At 42.7% G+C, this 27385-nt stretch overlaps 1 protein-coding gene and 1 non-coding gene across 8 annotated transcripts; one reads left to right on the forward strand and one right to left on the reverse strand.

The window, feature by feature from the left end:
* Positions 1–446: 446 nt before the first annotated feature.
* On the reverse strand, positions 447–27379 carry ADNP2 (ADNP homeobox 2). Of its 7 annotated transcripts, none has more exons than XM_032602520.1 (4): positions 27275–27379; positions 19126–19246; positions 8847–8936; positions 447–5195 (listed from the first exon to the last, which is right to left on the reverse strand). In XM_032602520.1, exons 2-4 carry the CDS (start codon positions 19231–19233, stop codon positions 1920–1922), a joined length of 3474 nt encoding a protein of 1157 aa, XP_032458411.1. In that variant the 5' UTR covers positions 19234–19246; positions 27275–27379; the 3' UTR covers positions 447–1919. The 7 variants fall into 7 exon arrangements, with proteins under 7 accessions (XP_032458411.1, XP_032458416.1, XP_032458412.1 ...); XM_032602525.1 differs by having other exon boundaries at positions 27271–27330; XM_032602521.1 differs by lacking the exon at positions 27275–27379 and adding an exon at positions 24932–25540.
* TRNAE-UUC lies at positions 14062–14133 on the forward strand. The gene has a single exon. It is a non-coding gene; the product is annotated as a tRNA-Glu (tRNA).
* Positions 27380–27385: the final 6 nt, after the last annotated feature.

A 27385-nucleotide genomic window follows, 5' to 3' on the forward strand; every position in this document is an offset into this window, starting at 1 on the left:
ACATCTGCCAGCCCGGGGCGGGGGGGAGGGGGCGGGTGGAGGCGCTACTGACTTGGAGGGTAGAGACCAGGGATGCTGCCCCGATCCTGCAGTGGACAGGACAGTCACCCGAGCAAAGAATGATCAGGCCCCAGTGCCAACAGAACCCCTAACGTGCACAACTGAAGAAGGGAGGGTCAAACCATGCAGACAGCAAGCTGCGCCGTCCAGCACAGAGCACAACCTGGAGAAAGGCCGACTCCCAGCCACTGCCAGACACGGCAAGGATCTCTAGCCACATCCATTTTGTGACCCTGTAATTAGTTAGCCCTTTTGGGTTGTGCTTATTTTCACAATGCCAAGTAATGTTTTTTAGAAAACAAATATGGTATCTACTTCTACGTTTAGATTGTTCCTGAGTCACCGTGATGTTTTAACAGTTGAAAGAATTAAACAGTTCTACTTGCAGTGGTGTAACAAGTTTTAATTCAAAATAGACACTCTGAAAACAACAGGTAAAAAAAAAATAAACTTGAACAAGCTCCTTGAATTTACAACAGAGCACACCAACAAGCACACACCAGTTTCACGACTGCCTCAAAAACGCACATTACAGCGACATGCAGCTGCATTTTAAAATGCGGACGGTGACATCATCTCATTTCCCGGAGACTGTCTTATCTGCCGAGTATGTTGCACAGGTGCCTCTGCTGTGTATCATCAGCACTATGACTTAAGGTCTAAACTGGATGGCCTCCATTACTGCTTCTGGTGCTTTATGTTATTTTATATTGTGTGAAAAAACCGAGGCTTAGCTGTCCAAAGGAGAGTAATACACGAGCTCCTTAGCAATACCCCATCCCATGAACCTGGACAACTAGGCTATGGGAAAGCCCACTTCCCCAAAGTGAATACATTTACCTCTAGGAAACTGTCAGAGATTTAATACACCAACCAGGAGACTAGCTCCGGTCTACTCATTTCACCTTGTCCCCTGCAAACCTGTGTTTATATTTCAGTTAGTAGCCACACCCAGGGGTCAACATTTTATTCCTGAGTAACACGGTCCTTCCCTTTCACTGGTTTATGAACAGTTAGGTTAGGAGGAGAGCTTGTGTGTGTGTTTTCAGTGTTTGTTCTAAAGGCACTAAAGATTTATTGTCATATCTTTGAATGGAGAAAAGACTTAGCGTATCAAAAAGAGGGGAAAAGTCTACACTGAGAAGTATTTTTGTACCTACAGAATTACTTTATTTGTAAAATAACTCTTGACTTATGAGCTTTAATACCAGACTTCAGGTTCAGTATATTTTTAACAAATGAAAACATTTGGTTTTCTGAGTTACAATCAAAAACAGCTGTTAGGACAAACCTGAAAAAACGTAAATCAAAAGTATAATCTAATAAGCAAATACCTTACAAGAAGAAATCAGCATAAGTTAATGCAGTGCATCCTTAAGGAACCAGACATGTCACAGGGGCTTCTACTCACTTCTCTAAACATTTACTGTATCATCTGCTGCTACTTGTGAAGCTGAGGGAGAGCAGTTTTAATTCGCAGTTAATCAAGTATTCTGAAACAAGCTGAAATTTCCTTAAATGAAAAACAAACATATATAGATTTCAGTTTTTATCATACGATACTGACACTACTGGGAAAACAAGGCATGCATGAAATATCAAAAGATTTAATTTACATGACAGAGGAAAAAATGAAAAACAACTGTTACAAAATCAAGCTGCAGGAAACAATAAATTTGAAAGAACTATTCAGTTCTTTATATAGAAGTCTTTCTGAGCACCTGAAATAAATCTAAAGAGCAGCATAAAGACCACTGAAATTGATTAGTTCAACATACAGTGAAGAAAATAACATTTTTTAAAATCTCAATTGAAAAAGACTACTAAGTATCTAGTACTTCAGATTTCCTAATTTTTTTTTACAAGTTTTGTGGTTCATAGTCAAAGTTCAATCTGTGTTTAACATTTTTAAGTTCAGACATATCAAAGCCTAAAAGTACAGAAGGCTTGTGATTTTTTATTGCTTTCATGCAAATATACCTTCTTTTTCCAAAAAATGAAGCCACGTCAATTTTCCACACCCATAAGAGTGAGGATAACAGTTCTATTTCCTTTTTACTGGGATATGGTCTCTTGTGGAAATAATCTCTAAGAAACTGCTTTTTTTCTTCGTAAGAACGGTCTTCGTATCTTTTAGGATTTAACGCTAAAACCTGGAGAGCGTCGTCGTGAACAAGGGGCGCCTCCGTCCTGCTTTCGCTCCTCTGTCTTTTAGAAGGCACGGCGCTCGTCGCCTTCTCCAGGGACGGCTCTGTGTCAGCGCTCGTGGTGACAGGCCGCTCCTCGCCCTCCCTCTGCTCCTCAGCCCCAAACTGGCCGTCAGGCATCTTTCTCTTTACGGAAAAACTGGAGTCGTGTATCACCTCACCATTGACTAAAAGCAGTTCACTGTTCTCAATAAAATTAGGCTGGACCTGCAGGCCTGAGCTGCTGTCCTTTGGAGCACTCCGACAGCGCAGCAGATGTATGGCAATGGCTGCCAGAGTCATGTTGCCCGTGTAAACCCCACAGCAGTGGATGCACTTGAAAGCCGGGGATTTCAAAATCGTGTGCACCGTTGGCATGATGTGGTGCCGCTCCTTCAGATGCAGCTCGTACGCCTCAGCCGTCACGAAGGTGCCAAAGCAAAAAGGGCAGGTCAGCGCCTGGTTGCCAGGCCTCCCGGGCGCACCCTCGGTCTGCGGCCTCACTTTGATGTACACGGGCACCAGTGACTTGGAGTGTATCCCAGCCAGCACGGCCAAGTAGACCTCCCGCTCACCCAGCTCCTCCCTGGGCAAGATGGTGATGAAGTCGAGGTGGGGAAACAGCAGGCTGCCATTGGCATCGACATCCAGCTGAAATCCTTTGTCGCTATAGTCCACGGGCAGTCTCCTCTTCCCTAGGTGCATAGCCCTACTATGCTCTGAGAGGCCTTTAATATCATGGAAAGTGCACGGGCAGAACAAGCACCCCAGGCCGTGCACCAGCAAGTGGCGGATAAGCTCCTCCTCTGAGACTAAGCACTTACAGGACAAACACCGAACTGTTTTCTCTCTCATCCACTTTAGAAACGGTGCACATGCCGCCAGCTTTTCCGGCTCCAGTGTTTCAGCAGATTTGGATTCGCTGTGCTTATGTGCCACTTCCATGTGGACCTGGTAGACATTGGAAGGGAAGAGCTCGTTGCAAACTGGACAGGTTTTCCACTGCTTTGCCTGTTTGAGCACCTGATTTGCCTCTGCCACAGACGAAGAAGGCTGAACGAACATATTCTGAGTGGCATTTACCACCACTGGTGGGGAGGGCAGGCTGGCCATGGAGCTGGCCATCTGTGCAGCCGTGCCCGACTGCAGGAGCTGGATGGGCATCTGGGGGGGGGCAACAGTGGCGACACTTCCAGGGGGCACAGGCAAAGTGACAGATACTGGGGCAAGCGTGTATGTGGGAATCCCATTCACTTGTTTCCCTGTGGGTATCAGCTGTCTGAGAATAGAGCCTGATGTTAGGAAAGCAGTGTTTGGCGAAGCCCCGGGTCTGACGGGCTGATGAGCAGGCAGGATGCTGGTACTCACAGACTGATTAAGCTGCAGGACCCCCGGCCTCACTGGCTGGCCCACAGGAAGGACGCCTGACACAACAGGCTGACTGAGCTGAAGAACACCAGAGTTAATACCCTGGTTCACAGGGAGAACACCTGACGAGACGGTCTGGTTGGGAGGAAGAAGCCCAGGTGGGACTACCTGGCCTGCAGGGAGAACCCTCAGTGGGACCGTCTGGCCAGGAGGGAGGACCCGCGGCGGGACTGTCAGCCCAGTGGGGAGCACCCCCGATGGCGCTGTCTGGCCAATGGGGAGAACCCCTGACTGAACCACCTGGCCAGCAGGGAGAACCCCAGAAGTTGCTGTCTGTCCTGAAGGGATAACCCCAGCAGGGGTCATCTGTCCCGCAGGAAGGACCCCTGACGGGACTGTCCGACTCACAGAAATCACCCCTGGCGAGACCGCCTGAAGAACTCCAGGGGTGACAGAGGGATTGACAGGAAGGACACCGGACGCAACAGGTCTATTTACCGAAAGAACTCCAGGTCCAACTGGTCTGCTTATGGGCCCAACAGGCTGGCTGAGGGGCAAAACCCCCGGGCGGATGGTCTGCTTTATGGGGAGGACGCCGGTTCCAACCGACTTATTTACAGGTCCCACTGGCTGACTCAAGGGCAACGCAGGAGGGTTTGCTGCCTGATTAAGTGGAACTCCGTGAGAGAGAAAGACAGGCTGAGGTGTTGAGGGCGGCAGAGTGAGGTTGCTCTGGCCCACTGGCAGAGGACTGGAGACCAGAGTCACATGAGACTGGGCAACGGCAGGCGGGGAGTGGGTGAGGCTTCCAGAAGCGCCCGAGGCCACAGTCACCGGGGGGGGCGCACCCTGAACTGGCTGTACCACAGTTTGGCTCTGACTGTTCTGTGGCAAGGCCAGATGGAAGCAAGGAGATGTGGCTGGGATGCCCGGAGCACTGCTGTTGGGTGGTACAGCCACACGTGCAGCTGGTTTTGGAGCAATATGCATTTGCTTCAAAAGTCCAGTCTTCTTAATATGTTCTGAGATCACAGACCTAAGCTTATTCTCCAAATCCCTGTGTATATCCGACGTCAAGATGTGGTACATTAAAGCATCCTGGCTGCTGGCGTTGGCGCTGCACTTTTTACAGTAATACCTGTCGGATGGGGGCATCTTCTCTGTAGAACGGGGGTCATCAGCTCTTGGTTGCTCACCCATCTCCTCAGTTCTCAGGCCAAAGTAGGAATTAATTAAGTAGTGAAAATGGGCTACCAGCACATGCTTCTTCATGCTGTAGTACAGAGTGTTTGAAAAGTTACACTTTAAACATGTAAAACTTATCACATCACTCCTAGATGATTTAGTTTCACCTAAAATATTCAGAGTGTAGTTCTGGACTTTCCGAGCAGGTGCATGAAACATTCTGAAGTGCCTTCCCACAACTCTGGGTTGAGAGGAAAACACACAGTTTGGACAAGGGATCACCAGCTCTTGGTCAATTTCATCTTCATGGTAACGATGTAAATGATTTTTGAATGAAGTAAGCACTTTTGTGGAGTATTTACAGAGGCTACAACAGTATGGTTTTGTTCGATATCTCTGTTAAAAGAAAAGAAAGTCAAGCATAGTTTAATAAAACTATCAGATGCTACACCTTCTACAGTTGACAAGTATATGATTCTTTTCCTTCTAACTGGCTAGATTTAGTGCTGTGTTGTAAGGGAAAAGTACCCACAGACAACATGTAAATAACACTAGAGACCCTAATTCAAATTTTCACATGTCACAAAACAGTATTCTTTTCAATTTCTTTCCTTCTCAAACATGTAAAAATGTAACAACTATTCTCAGCATGTAGGCCATACAAACACAGTTTGGCCCCAAAATCACAGCTAGCTGAACCCTGTTTCCAAGCCAGCCATTAAACCACAAATCTCATTACTTAGTCCTATACTTTGAATTGATGCAGTCCTAACTGAATTAATTAAAATAAACTCAATTTTCTGCACGAAAAAGTTATTGTCTCCCCTTCTCATCCCACTTCTTAGTTCCAATGTTGTTTTTACTCCAAATTCTAAAACTTCTGGAATTTACCTAATATAACCAAACTTGCAAATTGTTAACTCCATCATCACTGTCTTCCATTTCCCAGATTCCTGGAGAAGGCAGGAGACACAAAGACAGCGCATGGCACAAGCAAGTAGCCGATAAACCATGCGACAAGCACTGAAGAAAGAGGGACTGTGCCTAACTCACTGTGAATAATCCTGAGGTGAGTTCAGGCCACAGACTGTAACTCTGACAGTACGGTATTTCTCTGTAAGGCAAATACAGGAAATTCAACAAGCTTGGGGCACAAGAACAGACATTTGTACAGCAGCTGGCCAACTGAGGAGCACAGTCTGTTCTAGCATCCAGGAAACCTTGCTGGTCTGACAACCTGGAGCAGTATGACAGCCTCCGGACCCCAGAGCTGGTGCCCCAGGAAACACGGGCCCTAGTTTCACAAAGGAGGAAGGTTAAGGTGCGGACAGGTTAAACGCTGGGGCAGAGGCCTTCCCATTCTGCAACCCTTTTTCCAGCTACTGCAGTGGCCACAGGCCACCCCGCTCCTTCCCAGATCTGTGCTCTCGTGACCACTCTCTCTCATACACACATACACGTACTCCCCTCCTGTGGGTTTTGTCACCTTCTCTCCTAGTCATACAGTTTTCCTCTTGGGTCACTGGTCAGAGAAATCACCCAAACTCATTCAACAACATGTTACTACTGCCTTCCCAGCAATTAGAAATCCCAGGTTCTGGCACTTCAAGGAGGATCTATAATAAACCTAGGGCAACAGCCAACCACAGATCAAAAAGTAAAAAAAAACATTTTTCACTAATTCTGACACACTCTTCCCCCCATATTTTAATATCTCTGAAATCTGAAAACACCTTACAACTGACAGTTCAATGCTGCAACACAGCTTAAGTGTGAAGTTATTACTTTAGTTTCATTAGTGGTTCATTTTAAAATGGTGCATCTTATACTCCACAAAATGCTGTACTGAAAAACCAGATACTTAATGAAAATTACACCCAATTAAAGAGTCAATAGCACTTACTAACAACTTGTTACTATCTGTTAGTATTGAACAGGTCTCTGGGTTAAGAAAAGATTTCTTAAATATGACACCATAAGTATGATCCATAATAGAAAACAATGATAAACAAGACTTCATCAAAGTAAGAAATCTGCTCTTTGAAAGACACTGTTTAAAAGATAAAAAGACAAACCACAGGCTAGGAGACAATATTTGCAAACCACATATCTAATAAAGGACTTGTGTCCAGAATCATTTTTGTGGACATGTTCAAATCTCAGTAAGAAAACATATAACCCAACTTTTAGAAAACTGGCAAAACATTTTAAGCATCAAATACTTTAAAGTAAAGAGGGTATCCAGATGCCAAACACACGAAAAGATGCTCAACATCATCAGTCACTAGGGAAATGCAAACTAACACCAGAGCAGATACCACTACAAACCTATTAAAATGGAAAATAAACAGTAAGTCCATAAGCACAAAATCCCTGACAAAATGTTCAGAGAAAAACTTGTATGTGAAAGTTCTAGGACAGTGACCAATCAGAAACAATTTGAGCGTGAGACCTTGGTTCACTGTAACAGAGTTAGAAAAAATAACCCAGGAGAGAAGCAGAAAAGAAGTGGAGTCAGGTGTTCTGGGTGCTGGTGGAAATCCTGTCCCCGTGATAGTCCCTGTCTCTCCGTCAGCCTAAGGCCTCGTCCTCAGGTCCCATAACAGCTGGGCTCCATCACCTGATATAACCTGAGCGTCTCAGTCCCAAACCCAAAAGTCCAACACATCTCATTTCTCTGCAGCATGAGCCACATAATCCAGCAGGGTCACACTTTTCTGCTGTGGTGCCCGAAACTGTCTCTGTTCACATATCCTATTACCCAGAGACAAATTAAAGCAAGAAGCTACCTACGGCACAGAGAGGGGTAAGGTACTAAAACGAGCAGACAACACAGCCTCCACCATGCCAGGCAACAGTGGTTTATTGGTTTTTTTTCTCAATATGGTATCTACTTAACAAATTCAATCTCCACTCTTTCATATTGTTATTTAACTTTTTATGCCAGGCCCTATTTACCCGAACAAAAACATAAACTCCCTGAGGAAAAGAACCCTAACTTTCACCTCTTTGTATCAAGCACTCAAAGTTTTACCTAGTTTGTAACAGGAATTCAAAATATGTTTCTTGATGAAAAGCATATAATTATAAATTATATTGCATGTTATGTTACAGAATCTTTTAAGAATTCAGATGAGAAAAATCAGGGAGGCCCAAGAAAATATTCACAAAGCCAAGGTCTTCAAAACAAGGCATATTTGAATAGCTATGAGCTGTTCTGAGCAGAATAACCAAATCAAAGCAGTTTCAAGGAACCCTGTATCTGTGGGTAGAGAGGGGAGTTCCGGGTTAAGGAGGATAAGAGACACAAAACAGGGCAGAAAGCAGGACTCAGGAGGACAAGGTGACAACGGAAATTTTTTTAAGTAAAATTCTGACAGAGAAATGACTCACTGGCTACAGGAATTTGTTGTTAAAGCCAGAATTCCCAACAAGGTCAACACGGTCTGGCCAAATGGGGTGGGGGAGCGGTGAGGGGAGGCAGTGACGTCATATCTGGGACGTGCTGGTTTGACGCTGATGAAGGTGCTATAGTCCAGTGGCTGGGGGGCAGGAAGGGTTTTCCAGAAGAAAACACTTTAAGAAGGAGAATTCAGCGGTATGTCACATATTTTAGCTCGAATCTGCCTAAGTGTGAGGCTTCAAATTATTATAAACTGTATTCCTCGATTCAAACTCCATATTCTTATTTTAATTTTTAAAACCAGGATATACCTTCATTACATATAAAGTCATGACATTTCTTTTTACTGAGAATAGTTATATAAATCAGAAGCCCTTCTTACATCAGGGACATATAATAATCAAGGACAAATAATAGTTTCACTACATCACTTTACCAACTTGATAGGCGGAAAACTCTCAAAGCATCAATAATCCTGTATCACAAAACGTTTAACTTTGTTTTTCTTTCTACTTCCCTGAATATTTACACTACACCTCCTCCTCCTCCCATTCATTCACCTGCAACCCCAAAACATATGAACTAAATTGACACTTACCCCCAAGTTCTTAGGAAACATGAAAATCAAAAATAAAAATACATACCACTTTCTTTCCAGAAGGTTCCCAGAGAGAAATATCTCCCCATGATGTGTTATAAAAGTACTTCTCTCCTGGATCAAAGCCTTTAAGGTCCTTTTAAAAAGGGAGAAAAAGAGAGATTATTACATAATTTCAGAAGATAAAGAAATATTTAATTAGAACCTGATGGGATTACTTGGCACCTAAGAAATCTACTTGGGAAGAGTGAAATGAAAATGCAGCCCATGGCAAGTTGTGACAGAGTTCCCATCAAGCTGGAGACCTGGGGAAAATGCTGAAATAATCCAAGTTAATATTACAGTTTTTGTACCTCAGCAGCGGCCTTTTAATTTATACCAAGTACTTACTGAGTTTACACTTGAATAATAAGTGAATATGTCTTCTGAGTTTTTACAGTGTCTTAAATTCAATGCACATTTTTTTCTTCCTTTCCCATCCTTTCTTGATTGCAGTTCATTAAACCATCCTATTACAGAGTTGATTTCCTTCCTGGCCGTACTCGTTAGGGTGCTGGATTTTTTTCCATGTATTTAGTCTTTCGTAAATTCAAATATATATATAAATATATATATATATTTTTAAAGTTACAGTTTTATAAGAAATAAACAGATGAGGTTTCCACAAGTAAGTTTTGAAAGACAGAAACTGCATGAGCAGACACTGTCTTCCATCAGCGCGAGCACCACGGAGAAGAGTGTCAGGGTGGGGAGTGACATAGGGGCTCAGTGTGTGGCTAACAACACCACAGGGACGGCAAGACGGAAAGGGACGCGACTCTGAGACCCTAAAGCCAGATGCAGCAGGGTTCAGACTGAATTCCGCTTCAAAGAGACAGAGTGTGAAAAATATCTGGGGGCAACTGGAGAAATCTGAATATGGACTGGGTATTAGATAGGATGAACATTTAATGACACAGAAAGATGAAGGTAACTGAAAAAGCATGCAATAAAAAAGAGTGACTGCTATGAGCTCACTGTGGTAAATACTACACACATTTATATGTTTACACACATAAAGAGAAAGCTAAATCTCTGAATGGTAGGTACGTGGCATTTAATATTTCTATTTTCTAAAGAAATGATAACCTGTACTTTCTAACTTTCACAGTATATATTACTGGGGTTTTTTAATAATTAAAGACTATTTTAATATAAAATAAAGAATTAGTTAAGCCAGAGAATGACAATTAATATCACATCTGCCTTGGACTATACCTAGGCTAATACATTGCTACCATGTCAATTCAGAACTAGAGAAAAGTGCAAATTATTACAAGGACTTAAATTGGATATGGGGCTTCCCTGGTGGCGCAGTGGTTGAGAGTCCGCCTGCCAATGCAGGGGACACGGGTTCGTGCCCCAGTCCGGGAAGATCCCACATGCCGTGGAGCGGCTGGGCCCATGAGCCATGGCCGCTGAGCCTGCGCGTCCGGAGCCTGTGCTCCTCAACAGGAAAGGCCACAACAGTGAGAGGCCCGCGTACCGCAAAAAAAAATAAAATAAAAAAAAATTGGATAGAACACTGCTTTTATTGTGAGGTTTGTAACATATATAGAGGTAAAATATATGACAACAATAGCACAAAGGCTGGAAGGGGAAATGAAAGCATGCTGCTGTATACTATATGTGAAGCAGTATTATATGAGGAAGGTACCCACAAAGTATAGCTAATAAGCCAGAAATGGAGATAATATGTAATCATAAAAATATTCATCCAAACGAAAGCAGAAAAAGAATAAAAAGAACAAAGAACAGATGAGATAGGTAAAAACAAACAGTGAGATGGGAGATTTAAACCCAATCATGTCAACAATCACATTAAATAACAGGGGCTGGTAAACTGTTTCTGTAAAGAGTCAGATGATAAATATTTAAGGCTTTGACAGCCATGCAGTCTCTGTTTGATACAACTACTCAATCCCACCATTGTGCACAAAAGCAGCCATAGACAATATGTAAACACTAATAAGCATGGCTGTATTCCAAGAAAGTTTATTTACAAAATGGGCAGCAAGCCAGATTTGGCCCATGAGCCATAGTTTGCCTACCTCTGGTCTAAACACTCAAATAAGAGGTAGAGAATGTCAGATTGGGTTAAAAACCACAATCCAATTATATGCTGTCTACGAAAGTCTCACTTCAAATACAAAAACAGCAAATTTATCAATGCCTGCAACGTTCTTTGAAATGCATCAAAAAATAAGATAAAATGATGAGTGTAGATATATATTCATGTTAATTTTGTAGACTTTACATGGCAGGTACATGGGTTTTCACAGTACAAGCCTTTCAGTATCTCTGTAGGCTTAAATTTTTCATAAGAAAATACTGGAAAAGGAAGAGGGAAGCAGTAATGTTCTATCACAGGCGATGAGAAGGGTTTAAAGGAAAGAGTGCTTTCCATTGTCAGATGCAGGAAAAAAAGAGCTAGTAAGAAAAAAACCACAATTATTAGGAAATAAATGGATTAAGAATATTTCAATATATTTTTGTACATAAGATGTAGAAACATAGGTTAACACATTTTTAAAAATCTGTTTATACATATATAGGTCTCAGAAGATTGACATGGGGTGGGTTCAGTGCACTCTTTTTGTTTAAGCTTCCCTAATTTAGATGCAGCAACCCCAAATTTGTAAACATTGGTTGAAATGTTCTCATCTAATCTGTAACTTGATGCAAAGAAGTGCACTAGTTGCCTCAGAAATGGCAGCTCTGAGCAGAACAGCACAGAAAGGAACGTGGTGCAGTGCAGTGAGAAGCAAGAGCTAGAGTAGTCAAGCTTTTGCACCAAAGGCAAGACTGGTAGGAAAAAAAGGCTTACAAGGTAATAACCCACAAGGTGACAAAAAGGCGAAAATGATCATGGATCCAAACTTCTACTAGACAGTCAACATTAATTCCTTCTATCTCAAACTCCCTCAATAAATCTGATAGATACTTTGAAACTCTAACGTAGGGACCTTCTTTTTTTAATCCCCTTTTTCCCTACCGCTTCTTCAAAGGTTCCTGGCCTCCATCAGACAGTATTTGTATCTTTGATAGCTGTTAATTGAGAAAACAGAGGATGACAAAAGCTGATAGGAAGAGTAATACTTTTAAATAAATTTGGATAATATTAATCACCTCAGTATCTATGAACATTTGATATATAACAGTAATTTAATGGGAGAGATTACTTTCAATTCTCAGACAATGCTTCATTTGAATTTGCAGCCACCAGAGAAATTGTATCCCTAATAACTTCATGATTCCTCAAGGGTCCACATCATACATTGGAAATCTCTCCTCTAAGCAACACACACATCATACACAGAAAGAACATCCAATGTCTCTTCCACTTTCCCACTGATTACATGTGTTTTTTTGTTTTTTTGTTTTTTTAAATCAAGCAACCCAGTACTAGTTTCCTCTACACTTTAATGAGCTTCAAGGGATGGGCCTGCCTAACGAGGCTGACCAAGCAATGAAAAGGATGGTCAGGACCGATCCCTGATGTGGGTCCAGCACACTCAAGACATGCCACATACTCTCCTAGCGTGAGTTCTGAAAAAAAACTTCTTTTAGGGTTTTACATGGGGAAACCTGCGTAAAATAATGAAGGTAATCGAAAACACACTAAAGGCAAGTGCAGAAGAAACTAACACACCATTGTAAAGCAAGTATACTCCAATAAAGATGTTAAAAAAAAAAAAAAGAACAGAGTTGGAGAGCTCACACTTCCCAATTTCAAAACTTATCACAAAACTAGGGTAATCAAAAGTGTAATACTAACATAAGGATAGACATAAAGATTAATGGACTAGAATTGAGAGTTCAGAAATAAATCCATGCACCTATGGCCAAATCATTTTCTACAAGGCCGCCAAGTCCATTCAATGTGGGAAAAATTAGTCAAATAAATGGCACTGGGACAACTGGATTTCCACATGCAAAAGAATAAAGTTAGACCCCTATATCACACCATATACAAAATTAATTCAAAACGGATCAAAACCTAAACGAAAAGAACTACAACCATAAAACTCTTAGAAAAAAACAAAGGAGAAAATCTTCTTGACTTGAATTTGGCAATGGATTCTTAGATACTACATAGAAAGCATTGCAAACACAAAAATAAATTGGACCGGGCTTCCCTGGTGGTGCGGTGGTTGAGAGTCCGCCTGCCGATGCAGGGGACGCGGGTTCGTGCCCCGGTCTGGGAAGATCCCACATGCCGCGGAGCGGCTGGGCCCGTGAGCCATGGATGCTGAGCCTGCGCGTCCAGAGCCTGTGCTCCGCGATGGGAGAGGCAACAGTGAGAGGCCCAGGTACCGCAATAAATAAATAAATAAACAAATAAATTGGGCCTCATCAAAATTTAAAACTTTTGTGCATCAAGATATTATCAAGAAAGTAAAAAGAATGGGAGAAAATATCTACAAAACATATCTAATAACGGTTTAATATCCAGAATACATAAAAAACTACAACTCAACAACAAAAAGACCAACAATCCAATTTAAAAATGGGCAAAAAACTACAATAGGCACATGAAAAGATGCTCAACATCATTAGTGGCCACAATGGCGAGGAAGGGAGAGAAAGAGGGAGAGACTGAAAGAGAGAACAAATGTTAACAAGGCTGTGGGTATACTGGACCCCTCATGCATGGCTGGTGGCAACTGAAAAAGGTGCAGCCACTGTGGAAACAGTTAGGTGGTTCCTCAAAAAGCTAAACAATTATTACATGACCCAGCATTTCTCTGAGGTATATACCCTAAAACTGAAACAGGGACTCAAACAGATACCTGTGAGGCAAAGTTCACTGCAGCATTATTCACAACTGCCAAAAGATGGAATCAACCTGTGTGTATCCACAGATGAACTGATAAAATGTGGTATATGTCTACATAATGGAATATTACTTAGCCATAAAAAGGAGTTAAGATTTTGACACATGCCACACATAGATGAACTTTGAAAACATTAAGCTAGTGAAATAAACTAGTCACAAAAGGACCAATACTGCATGATTCCACTCACATGAAATATTTTTAATAGGCAAATCTATAGAGACATAAAGTAGATTAGTTTATCAGAGGCTGGGGTGGGGCATGGGGAGTTACTACTTCAAGATTACTGAGTTTGTTTGAGATGATGAAAATCTAGTTGCAAAACAGTGTTAATATCATTAATGCTACTGAATTGTACACTTAAAAATAGCTAAAATGCAGAAGTCCTTGGTGGTCCAGTGGTTAGGACTCGGCGCTTTCACTGCTGGGGCCCAGGTTCGATCCCTGGTCAGGGAACTAACATCCCACAAGCCGTGCAGCATGGCCCAAAAAAAGGGCTAAAATGGCAAATTTTATGTTATATATATCTTACCATAATAAAAAAATTCTATAAATACACTTGGAGGATTTAAGAGAAAAAAGAGGTTAAAATATTTCATTATTTCATACTGACTACATACTGAAATAATATTTTCAACATGAGGTTAAATAACTAAATTTAAAAAATCGGAAAGTTTTCAAAACGACCAATGCAGTTGCACAGAGCCCTGTGCTCAGACAGGCCAGTGCTGGGGTGTAATCCCTGTTGTCAGCATTTTGAAAGTGTGAATAATTTCATCTTTGAATTTGTTTTATAAAGTGAAGTCTGATAGGACCGTGGAGCATGTGTCAGGGGCCTGAAGTGTCAGCTCACGCATGGTCCTACCTCCACTGTCCTGGGACAGATTCTGTCCCTGCTCTCAGTCTCCACAACCCTCCAAACTCCCCTCACCCTGCAACCACTCCTAGACTCTTGTCCACCACCTGGGGCAATAACCAAGTTGTCAAGAGGTCCATATTCCCCAGTCGCCCTGGTGGGAGCCAGGCAGACCCAGGGAGAGGAGGAGGAAGGTGGTAACCAGCCCAGCCCTGGACTGGCAGCACCAAGGTGTTTGGTAGATAACTTGGGGCCTTGAGCCCACCCTGGATCCAGGCAACAGAAGCATCCTGGCACAGAAGCTGCAATCTCTTGGGAGTCACCCATCTGCTGTGGGTTGGGACAGTGCGCCTATGGCCCTGCATTTTCATTTTGCACAGTGCCCTCCAAATTATGTAGGTAGCCTTTAATTTAACTGATCAAATGTTAACTTTTTTTTTAATATCTTGATCTAATTTATTTTATTTTATTTATTTTTTTTTTTTTTGCGGTACGCAGGCCTCTCACTGCTGTGGCCTCTCCCATTGCGGAGCACAGGCTCCGGACGTGCAGGCTCAGCAGCCACGGCTCACGGGCCCAGCCGCTCTGCGGCATGTGGGATCCTCCCAGACCAGGGCACGAACCCGCGGCCCCTGCATCAGCAGGCGGACTCTCAACCACTGCGCTACCAGGGAAGCCCTATTTTATTTTTTAAATTTTTATTTTATTTATTTATTTTTGGCTGCATTGGGTCTTCATTGCTGCGCGTGGGCTTCCTCTAGTTGCAGTGAGCAGGGGCTACTCTTCGTTGTGGTGGGCAGGCTTCTCATTGCAGTGGCTTCTCTTGTTGTGGAGCATGGGGTCTAGGCATGCGGGCTTGTGGCACGAGGGCTCAGTTAGTTGTGGTTCACGGGCTCTAGAGCGCAGGCTCAGGAGTTGTGGCGCACAAGTTAAGTTGCTCCGCAGCATGTGGGATCTTCCTGGACCAGGGCTCGAACCCATGTCCCCTGCTTTGGCAGGCGGATTCTTAACCACTGGGCCACCAGGGAAGCCCCCAAATGTTAACTTTTTAAAAAACTCCTCAAGATACTCTAAGGAGTAGCAGGGTTTAGATCTATTTTTAGAAAAGGAGATAAGGTTCTTGGAAGAGCCTATTTCCCCTAAGATTCACTTTTCTCAGCCAGGCTTTTGACAAGAACTGTACAGCCTACGATCTGAGGGCCTAACTCTTAGGATAAGTGGAGTCGTATATACCTTGGAAATCAGAGAAGGCAGAGTGATTTCTCACTATGAAATCTGAAACGCTGGCTAAGGAAACGGAAAGGACCACATGGACAGGTGTTCCCAGGGCTGACTCTCTGTAAGCACCCACAGACTTCAGATAAATTGCTTCTCGCTTAACTTAACTTGGTCAGTACTGGTTTTCGTTGCTTGAGACCAAGAGACTCTAAATAATACAATGGATTAAGAATAAATGCATTTGACGTGGAAAGAAGTTCTTCATATGAGATTCAGAGAAAAGTAAGAACAAAGCTACTAGTGTAGTATTTTATAGATAGATCATGTCCTGTTTCTAAAAATCTGGAAGGATATAACAGTGTTTACCATGGGGATTCTGGGGTAACGGTTTACAGTTGAGTCATAGTTTTCCTCTAAGTCTGTGTATATTTTCTAATTTTTCTATAATGAACTTCTACATTGCTTGAATTTTCAAAAATTTTGCAAAATATAGGACCAACTACAAATTAATAAAACAAAAGTTTTCCCCCAAAAGAAATAGTAAAATTTAACCCAATAGTTAATTAACAATTCTGGTATGCCATTCAAATCTCTTACTTTTCTCTTGTAAAGTATGTATGTTTCTGTGTCACTATAGTCTTGGAAAGAAAAAGTAAACAGTCCTGAACAAATTCAGATGAGTAAACAATTCTTAGGCTGACTGAGGAAGCAAGTTAGTGAGGAATGTCCAGTTTTACGCCATGTCAAAAACAAAGGACTCCAGGATGAAAAATTTTAGTTGTTTCTGGCATTTTACCTAAAAATAAAACTAATTCTGTAAAAATTCCATTTAAAAAGTAAATTCACATTAAAGGAGACTAAAGAGAGATGACAACCAAAGGCAATACCTGACCCTAAATTGGGTCCACCACTGACAGGGGGAATAATGCTATAAATGATTAGACAAAAATGTCATATCCATGTTAAATTTACCTAAGTTCATAACCATCCTGTGGCAATATAAGAGACTAATCTTATTCTTAGAAAACACACACTTTAAGTATTTAGGTAATAAGGGTAATGAGATAAGCAACCTACTTAAGTGGCTCAGGGAAAAATACTACACACACACAGCACAGGCAAAAGTGTGCAAATATTAAAGCAAATGGGAGAAAATGTTAACAACTGGTAAGTCTGGGTAAAGAGTAATGAGTGTTCCCTGTACTATTTTTAGTCTTGTAACTATTCTGTAAGTTTGAATTATTATTTCCAAATAGAACAGTTTTTTAAAAAACTGAATTCACTTAGCCTAGTGTGATGGGGGTTAATCAACTGGGTTGTCATTCTAAATTCCATGTTCCTGAAATATTCTTTCTAATTCCACTGGAGAATCCTACCCTATCTTTAAAAACATGGGGACTTCCCTGGCGGTCCAGTGGTTAAGACTCTGTGCTTCTATCGCAGGGGGCACAGGTTCTATCCCTGGCTGGGGAACTAATATCCCTCATGCCATGCGGCACGGCCAAAAATAAATAAATAAATACACAAATAAAAACAAACAAAAAACAGTTCAAATCTCATCTCCTCCATAAAGGCTGTTCTAGCCTCCTCAGCTAGAAGTGATCCGTCTGTTTCTCACTATGACTGTTTCAAGTTTGTCTCAGCTCCTGCTAGACTGTCAACCCCCTTCAAGGGTAAGTATCCTGACTAATTCTCTACATTCCTTGGAACGAGGACACTGAGGCCCAAAGAGTCACAGATGTGCCCAAGGCCTCACCACTAGCTGCTAGCTAGGACTAAAGTGAAAGCCACGCCTTCATCCCCCAAATATTCCAAAGAGAGTTTCAGTCTGTTACTGAAGGCACTGCTATACCTTCAGGGCACATTTTTTGAGCATCTACCGCAGGCCAGGCACCATTCCAAAAATTTTCTCATACATTATCATTTGAAATTTCCTCAGTCTATATATATTGTGCTCTTAGCTTGTTATTTTTATATTCTCTGCAAATATTACTTAAACTCACATACTTATCTATTATTAATGGACTATGTGTCCACTACCTACCTTCTCAAACCTGTCTCCAAAAGATTATCCTGCTTTCTTCCTCATGCATAAAATATGACTTACAGACAGAGCTGCAGGAACAATGACAGTGCTCTCACTTTAAGACTGTTCTTGAACAACAGTGTCTAAGAGCTTCCAATTCAGTATCTCCTCCAACCTTTTATTTCCAAATAAACTTTCAGGCACAGTCTGTTATTGAAAGTACTTCTCTACTTGGGTTTTACTTTCATTCATTCACTTGAAAAATATTTGTTAAAAAATATATATATGTTAAGCATGTACAGGTAATAGAGTGGATAACCAAACAATGTGGTGCATGCCTTCTTACATTCAAGTGAGGGATACAGATAAACAAATAACATCAGGTATTGCAGGAGCTCTGAAGAAAGAACAGGTAAGATAACAAAGTGAAAAGGGCAGCATTTTAGGGGGAAGATCTCTCTGGGGTGGTAATGTTTGAAGACAACTATTTGAGGTCTACCTTTGAGAGATTTTACTTTAGAGCAAAAATCAATTCTGACCATTAATGAGAATCCTGGTTAAGTATTGGTCTTTCAGCATCAGAACACCTGAACACCTTTTTATAAATAAAGGTCAATCTGGTTCAAAGTCTGAGATTTGAAAATTAAGAAACTGAACTCTTCCCAGGCCAGTAACACCTTGAATCGAATTCTTCACAAGTCTGAAAAATTCAAAGCAGACACGGTCCCTATTTCAATAGCTATGAATTAAACATGCATAGAATTATAAGTGGCTATAAAGCTACAAAGCAAGCTTTATTTAACAATTTTTATTTCTTTATGCCGGCCATATATTCTCCAGTTATAAGAAAAGATAAAATTATATGAGAACATAACTTATCAATAAAGTGTGTGACTGTGACCTTAATTTTTAAACTTTTGTAAGACTGAATGTATTAAACTCACAAATCAGAAAAAAACAAAAGAAAACAAACAACCCTATCATACAAGCATGCATCCCCATTTGACGATCACTCTGACAAAATTGAGTTAGTTTTCTTCTGATAAAATAATTTATGTAATTCAAGACACTCCCCTCAAAGATCAAAAACAACAATATGTTGCAACTAATGACTATGAACAGTCCCTCCTAAAAGTAACGTTAAAAACTGGAAGAGCCTAAAGTAGCCCACTTTAAGTCAAAGACATGAATAAAAACGAATGCTATTCCCACGCCTCATTTCAAGAGTTGGCAATTTCCATCTTGAGGCATCTTACCCATTCTCCAAAACCTCCCAGTTCAAATCTCACCACCCCCAGTATCTCCAATATTACTGTCTTCTCTTAATCTGTTACTAATGCCTTCTTACCTTCAGCAACTCCTTGCAGCTGTCAAGCCCAATATCCATAAGAATGCTTTTCACCTTTTTCCGTACCTTCCTGATGTTGTCAAGATTCTCCACGGGAATTTGAAACATTTTTGAAATTTTCCTTAAAAGGGAAGAAAACAAAACTGTAATAAGTACATATACCCATACACACACACACATAAAATTTTTAAAAACAGGGCTGGTAAAGCAGAGTAATTTTTATTCTGGGACAATCAGATTTCCACATACAAAAGAATGAAGTCGGACTCTTCCCTTATACCATATACAAAAATTAACTCAAAATGGATCATACATGCACACGCACAAGGTGAAATTTTAAAACTCTCAGAAGAAAACATAGGCATAAATCTTCATGACCTTGGATTTGGCAATGGATTCCTAGATATGACACCAAAAAGCACTAGCAACAAAAGAAAAAATAGATAAGTTGGACTTCATCAAAATTAAAGACCTACCTGCTTTGAAGGAAACCATCAAAAAAGCAAAGAGAATCCATAAAATGGGAGAAAATATTTGTAAATCTTACTTCTGATAAGAAATTTATATCCAAAATACATAACAATAATTAAAAGGCAAATAAAAAACCCAACTTAAAAATAGGCTAAGGGGACTTCCCTGGTGGCGCAGTGGTTAACAATCTGCCTGCCAATGCAGCGGACATGGGTTCAATCCCTGGTCTGGGAAGATCCCATAAGCTCGTGGGCCACAACTACTGAGCCCATGAGCCACAACTAAAGAGAAGCCTCGTGCCTCAACGAAAGCTCCCACATGCCTCAACGAAGATCCTGTGTGAGGGAACATTATGCTATGTGAAAGGAGCCAGACACCAAGGACCACATATTATACGATTCAATGTGTATGAAGTATCCAGAACAGGCAAATCTATAGAGACAGAAAGGAGAATACTGGTTGCTTAAGGCTGAGGTGGACTGGAAGGTGATGGCTATGCGGAACAGGGTTTCCTTTTGGAATAATGACAGCACTCTAAACTCGACTGTGGCGACGTACGCACAACTCTGTGAACGCACTAAAAGCCACTTAGTAAGTGCACTTTAAATAGGTGAGCTGGGGACCTCCCTGGTGGTCCAGCGGTTAAGACCCCACGCTCCCAATGCCGGGAGCCTGGGCTGGATCCCTGGTCAGGGAACTAGATCCTGCATGCCGCAACTAAAGATCCCATGTGCCTCAATGAAGATCCCACGTGCCGCAACTAAGACCCGGCAGAGCCAAATAAATAAATAATTGTTTTTTAAAAAGGTGAAGTGCATGGTATGTAAATTACATCTCCATAAAGCTGTTTTTAAAATACCTGAAAAAGCATAAAATTAAAATAAATCCTGTGGTACTTGACCATGATAAGAGGTATAGCTGTGACCTCATTATTTTTAACACATACATAGATTAAAAATAAATACATTTGTTAATCTGTCTGTGTATATTGTATAGCTCTGTCCACTGCGAGAGCCTGGAAGCAGTTACACACCCCAGTAGCAGTGAGCACTCCTTGGGCCCAAATCTTACTTTTCTTTTTTTTTTTTAATTTTATTTATTTATTTACTTATTTTTGGCTGCGTGGGGTCTTTGTTGCTGTGCCCAGGCTTTCTCTAGTTGCGGACAGAAGAGGCTAGTCTTCATTGCAGTACGGGGGCTTCTCATTGCAGCAGCTTCTCTTGTTGCAGGGCATGGGCTCAGTAGTTGTGGCACACGGGCTCAGTTGTTGTGGCTCACAGGCTCTAGAGCGCAGGCTCAGTAGTTGTGGCTCATGGGCTTAGTTGCTCCACAGCATGTGGGATCTTCCCAGACCAGGGCTCGAACCCGTGTCCCCTGCATTGGCAGGCAGATTCTTAACCACTGTGCCACCTGCAAAGTCCCTCAAATCTTACTAAATACCACTTTCCATTAAAAGGAAACAGGGCTCCTTGGAAAAAACAGCTGATTCTAGGGCTGGAGCACATAAAAGACAAGATGAGCCTAGAATGTCTTATGCCAGAAAATAACGAAGTTGCTCAAAGAATGGTGAGACATGTCAAAAGGACTCAAAAGAAGTCAAGCGCTTGAAGAAGTTCCCACAAGCCAAATGTGGGACAATGTGGGTACCAAATAAGTAATGACAATAACAGATTAATCTGTGGCACTGAATTTTCCAAAGATAGCGTAACAGGATCTCCCATCCCACATGCTTTCCTTAAAATATGTCCTTGACACTCCTCCCAAAAAGTAGGGGCATCTATGCTCCCACCCTTTGAACCTGGGCAGAACTTTGTGGCAACCTCAACCAATAAAGTGTGGCAGAAGTAATGCCATGTGAATTCCAAAGGTAGACCATAAAAATGCCACATGCTTTTGCCTGCCCTCTGGGTACCATTACTCTCGGAATCTAGACTCCTTGTTGTAAGAAGTTCAACTAGCCCACATGGAGAGGCTCCACATCAACTAGCAGACACAAGAGTGAAGATGCTCTAGAGCCTGCAGCTGTCCAGTGACCCTGAGCCTTTGAGTCTTTCCAGATGAGGCCCCAGACATTGTGGAATATAAACAAGCCATCTTTCCTGCTCCCACCTGAACTCCTGACCCAAAGAATTACTGAGTTTTTTAAATAAAATGTTTCATTCTACAAAGTTTTGGGGTGGTTTGGTATTCAGAAATAGTAACCAAAAGAAAACCCACTAGAATATAAACTTAAGTCCATGGTAACATAAACAATTTAATAAATTGAAAGTTTAGTGAGGAATGGGATATTTTACATGGTTTCCAAGCATCTCCCCACAAAATACTTGTTCATAACCAAAGGGGAAAGTGTAATTCACAGAAGTCTGGCAGACATTCAGTTAAGAGACACTGTACAAAATACCTAACCTGCAATCTTCAAACGTGTCCAGATGATACAAGGGCGCACTATTCCTAACAGCCAAAATGTGGAAACAACCCAAGTGTCCACCAAATGTTGACTGGATGAACAAAATATGGCATACCCATACCACAAAATAGTATCTGGCAATAAAAGTAACTAGGTACTGATGCACGCTACAACATGAATGAATCTCGAAAACATGACTCTAAGTGAAAGAAGCCAGACGCAAAAGTCTGATTCCATTTACATGAAATGTTCAGAAAAGACAAAGCTACAGAGATAGAAGGTAGATTAGCAGTCAGCTGCGGGTGGGAACGGGTAGTAACTGCACATGGATAGGTTTTTGGGGAGAGTGCCGGAAATGTTCTAATATTAGATTATGTTGTTGGTTGCACAACTCTATAAATTTACTAAAAATCAACTAATTATACACTTAGAAAAAGATCATGGAAGGAAAAACTAAGAACTGTTCCAGATTGAGAGAGACTAAAGATAACTAAATTCAATGCGCAATTCTAACTAGATTCTTTACTATAAATGATATTGGAACAACTGGCAAAACTTCAATGGAGTCTGAGGATTAGATGGTAATAAACTGATCTCCTGATTTTGATGGTTGTGTTCTGCATATATATGAGAATGTTCTTATTGTAGGAAACAGACAATATTGGGGGTAATGTGGCATCATTTTTGTCAACTTAGTTTCAAATGATTCAGGGGAAGAAGTTCTTTGTACTGTACTTGCAACTTTCTATAAATCCGAAACTATTTCAAAAAAAGTTTTAATGTGCAAGCTATAAAACAAAATCAGTTAAACTCGAGTTAAAGAAATGCCAGGTAAAAAAATGAATGCCAATTTTTTATTATCAAAACAGTAACTTAAAGATTGATAATATCCACTGGTAATGAGTATAAGTAGAAAAACTGTACTTTCTGCATGTTTACAGGACAACTGGCAGTACCTCCCAAGATCTTAAATAACAATTTCTGTAAGCCCGCAATTCCGCTTCTATACCCTCTTACAACCAAACCCCTCCTCCCTCAAGGATAAGCTTGGTGCCCCTCCGAGGAATTCCCAGAGTGGCCAGTTTATACTTATTTCTTTGCACTCACCTCACTACGTTGTAATTATCTACTTCTACACCTATTTTCCCTATTGGACTGAACTTCTTCAGGGCAGGAATCATGTTTTCTTTGCACATCTGGGCCTATCACTGAGGTTCAAAATGGAAAGGCTATGGAGGGCTGGTAACTTGGAGTCCAAGATATTCCAAGTGAATAGATCAGCATCAGAAAATGACTGAAGTAAGGTAGTAAAAGTCTGAATATACTGGGCAAAAGGTAAGTAAAACCAAAAAGGTAGACTGGAATAAAACGAGAGATGAGCGGGGCAGGGAGGGTTAACAGTGGGAGAACCTTTTCGTGGGTAATAAAGAAACATGAAGTGTTTGAGAAGCTGATTTGGAATGGACACACTTTTCAGACAAGTTATCTATGTGAAAAGTATATCTCAGGCTCAGCAGAAAGTGAGCTTGAAGGATCATTTAGCATTTTAGAACTGGGAAAAATAAAAATCATAGGAAGTAAAGTTAAAAATAATAAAATTAGGGCTTCCCTGGTGGCGCAGTGGTTGAGAGTCTGCCTGCCGATGCAGGGGACACGGGTTCGTGCCCTGGTCCGGGAGGATCCCACATGCCGCGGAGCGGCTGGGCCCGTGAGCCATGGCCGCTGAGCCTGCGCGTCCAGAGCCTGCGCTCCGCAACGGGGAGAGGCCACAGCAGTGAGAGGCCCGCGTACAGCAAAAAAAAAAAAAAAACCTAATAATAAAATTATTAACAATAAAATTCACTGAATTGGGTTCTAGCCTTCAAAAGCATAATTTAACAGAGGAGCTGTCAAGACCCTCGTGGTGGCATTCCTAAATATTAAGCACAAGGTCACTTTCAAGCCCAGACTGGATTCCTTGGCCAGAGCATGCCTCAAAAATCCTTCTTTATGCTTCCCACTCACTTTATCAGACTTGCCGTTATTTCCTCCTTAAAGTCCCACTATCCTCTCTATCCTTTGGGGTTCTTCTTTCCCCAAAGCGGGTAAATAGAACTGTCCAAGGTTAAGACCACCATCCACAGATATCCAAAACAAAAAAGCTAAATTTTTTGCTTGCAAAGAAATCTGGCCTTACAAAGCAAGTGCTGATCTTATCACAGTTTTGAGAAGCAAGGAGTACAGGGATTGGTACACTCTCAGAAGCAGTTTAGGGATTGGCCAATTTTCACAGGATGGTTCCCAAGGCTGCTACTGACAGGCCGACCCTCAGGAGGAAGGCACTGAAAAGAGACTTCCAGTGACTGGGCAAGTTTTAAAGGGCTCGGCAGTTACTTGTTCAAGGCTTGGGAGGAGGGTCAAGGAAGTCTGTCTTCTTCAATTCGGAGAATCGGAGCTTTTTATTCTCAACTGTAAGTGCCCCCATTCCCTCATCATGGCTGTTGTGGTTCCCCGCCCCCTCCCAAAACAAGTACACAGATCCATTCTTAATTAAAAAAAAAAAAAGTTTCCTCTTTTCAGCAGTTTGCTGTTTTAGGGAAACCAAGTAAAGATAATAAAAAATAAAACGTAGGTAAATCATAGAAGTTTCATAACCTTAAAACAATTCTTTCAAAATCCTTGGTCTACTGTTGCCAGTCACTTTGGGGAACAGAAGGTGACTTTTACCATTATTTCTCCATTCTCAGAGACGCAAGATTTCATAAAGAGGACCCAGTGGATTAATTAACTAGGAAAGAAGTTGTTCAGTGCTTCCATACCTATAGATCCTTTATTGATGCTGTTCTCTCTACATTCTTAGTACTCAGTTAAATCTGTACCTTCACCATTAGAAAACAGCAGGCTAATGCAGCTGCACTAATCTATCCACCTCTGTTCATAGTAAATTACCTTTAATTCCACAGTGTGTGGCAGACACGGAATTACCAAAAATTGCGCTGATGTGCACAAGAAAATATTACTTCCCAAAGAGGCACTTAAAGGGTTTCTTTTGTTGCTTTTTAGTATCGTGATTATTTAAGAATATCCCATTATTGAAAAAATACACTGCAAAAAAAATCATTCAGGTAATATAAGACTTTTTAAAGCCACATAACTTTCTTTTCAGTTCCTGTGAAATCTAAGTTCTAAAAAGATTTCACTTCAGAAGCAACCCCACACAGTCATCTCACGAGCAAAAGCTTCTGGAGCTGCACTGCCTGGGCTCAAATCAGCTCCACAGCTGACCGGCTGTGGTCGTCGACAAGTCACTGAAGCCTGGGGCCTCAGTTCCTTCTGCACAGCCTACTCTGAGAAGCACTTCTGAGAAAGAACAGTTTCATACAAGAAAAGCACTTAGAACATAAGGCTGTGAGTTGCCATTATCTAACTCCAAAAAATCTACATGAAATGTCCCAACTATTGGAATACAGGTTTGTTGTTTTTTTGTTTTTAAGTAACTTTAAAAACACATAATATTCAGGGATTTCCCTGGTGGCGCAGAGGATAAGAATCCGCCTGCCAATGCAGGGGACACGGGTTCGAGCCCTGGTCCGGGAAGATCCCACATGCCGCGGAGCAACTAAGCCTGTGCGCCACAACTACTGAAGCCCGGGAGACACAACTACTGAAGCCCACACGCCTAGAGCCCGTGACCCACAAGAGAAGCCACTGCAAGAAGCAGCCCACACACCGCAAGGAAGAGAAGCCCCGGCTCGCCGCAACTAGAGAAAGCCCGCGCGCAGCAACGAAGACCCAACGCAGCCATAAATTAATTAATTAATTTAAAAAAAAAAACCAGTATTTGTACAATGCATGAAAGCAAGATTCAAAGGTCTGGGTTCAAACACAGGAATACCCCTTCTCAGACTTGTGGCCTTCAGCAAGTCATCATCTTTCAGTCAGTCTCCGCACTTGTCAAACACTGCCCTAACAGGTGTGTGACATCCAGAGTGGCGGCCACGGCAGAAAGCTGGGGCGTGACCCCTCAAAGGGACTTCAACCACAAATTCACCAAAAGCACATCGCAAACCTGGGTTCAAGTTAAAAAGGGGTCCCAGATCTCTGCAGCTAAAAATCTTTTAACAACTCCACCTTCACCTCCCGTCACCGACCTTCAATTCCTAACCTTAAATCCAGCTCTCACGTCCTCACCACTGCTCAGATGGACGGGTGAGCATCTCCGCCCCACTCCGGTCCACCCTCCAGGCCAGCACCAGTTCCCTTCCTGCACACAGGTCTGTCACTTCCACGCCTGAAGACCATTGGCTCAACACAGCTGCATCTCCAACCGGAGTATCAAAGTTCGTTCAGCTCTAAATAAGTCACGCACGCATTACTTCACTTCCAAAGATGAACACGCACTTCCCACAAGCCGCACTTTTCACGCGGTCCTCTCCCCAAGACGCTCCCCACAACCTTGACTCCCCGCCCCACCTATCTGGCGAGACCCGGGTACCCGCCGCTGTCTGCCCGCACTTGCCCATCTGCATTGTAAATCACCACACACAAGAGTCCTTCAGGTCTCAAGAGGCTGCCATTACCCATTCCATTCAATTAGAACGAGTTTTAAGAGAATTCAGGTAAGCCTCCCATTCAAATTCAAAGAAAATACTTTAAATATTTAACTACTTATCATTTTGCAACTGTGTACAGGGTGAACTGGTGGCTACAGGTTTGGACGTTCCAAAGCCAAGTGAGAGGAGAAATTCTGCACCCAGACTGTACGTCAACGCAGGAAGCGACGACATATGAAAAGTTAAAACGTTCATGTCAACAACTGCATGTGGTCAATATTCACACCAAACGCTCAGGGGTGAAGGAACTGGGCTTTGCTACCGGCTGTTCTCTCCTCCTGAGAGACAGCCGCCACAGCGCAGGCCGGGTGAGCTCGCATCCGCTCGGCCCGCGTCCGCACTCGCTCCGGGCGGCTCCCCGGGTCCCCGTCCCGCCGCCCTCCGCACGCCCGGCCCTCCCCTGCCGCCGCCCAGTCCCCGCGTCCCCCTCACCCCGGTCCCGTCCCCCCGCCCCGCCCTCCGAACCCCCATCCCCGCCCCCTCCCCACCCCCGGCCCCCCACGTGACGCGGAGGAACGACGGGCGCCCTTCTGGCGGCTAGCCCCGCGCCTGGAGAGCGTCGCGGGATTCGTGAGGCGGCCCCGGGCCGCGGGGTGTGGGCGGGATGGGGCGGGGCCGCCGCCGGGACTTCGCGGGCCGGGCCGGGCCAGGGGCGTCGGCGCGGGCCGGGGTTACCTGCCGCTGGGCGACCGCAGCGCCGCCGCGTCCCCCGCCGCTCTCGCCGCGCCCGCTGGGGCCCCGCGCCCGCCCGCCTCAGCCCCGCGCGGCGGGACCCCGGCTCGGCGCGCGC

Source organism: Phocoena sinus, chromosome 14, assembly GCF_008692025.1.
Source record: "Phocoena sinus isolate mPhoSin1 chromosome 14, mPhoSin1.pri, whole genome shotgun sequence".
Taxonomy (NCBI): Eukaryota; Metazoa; Chordata; class Mammalia; order Artiodactyla; family Phocoenidae; genus Phocoena; species Phocoena sinus.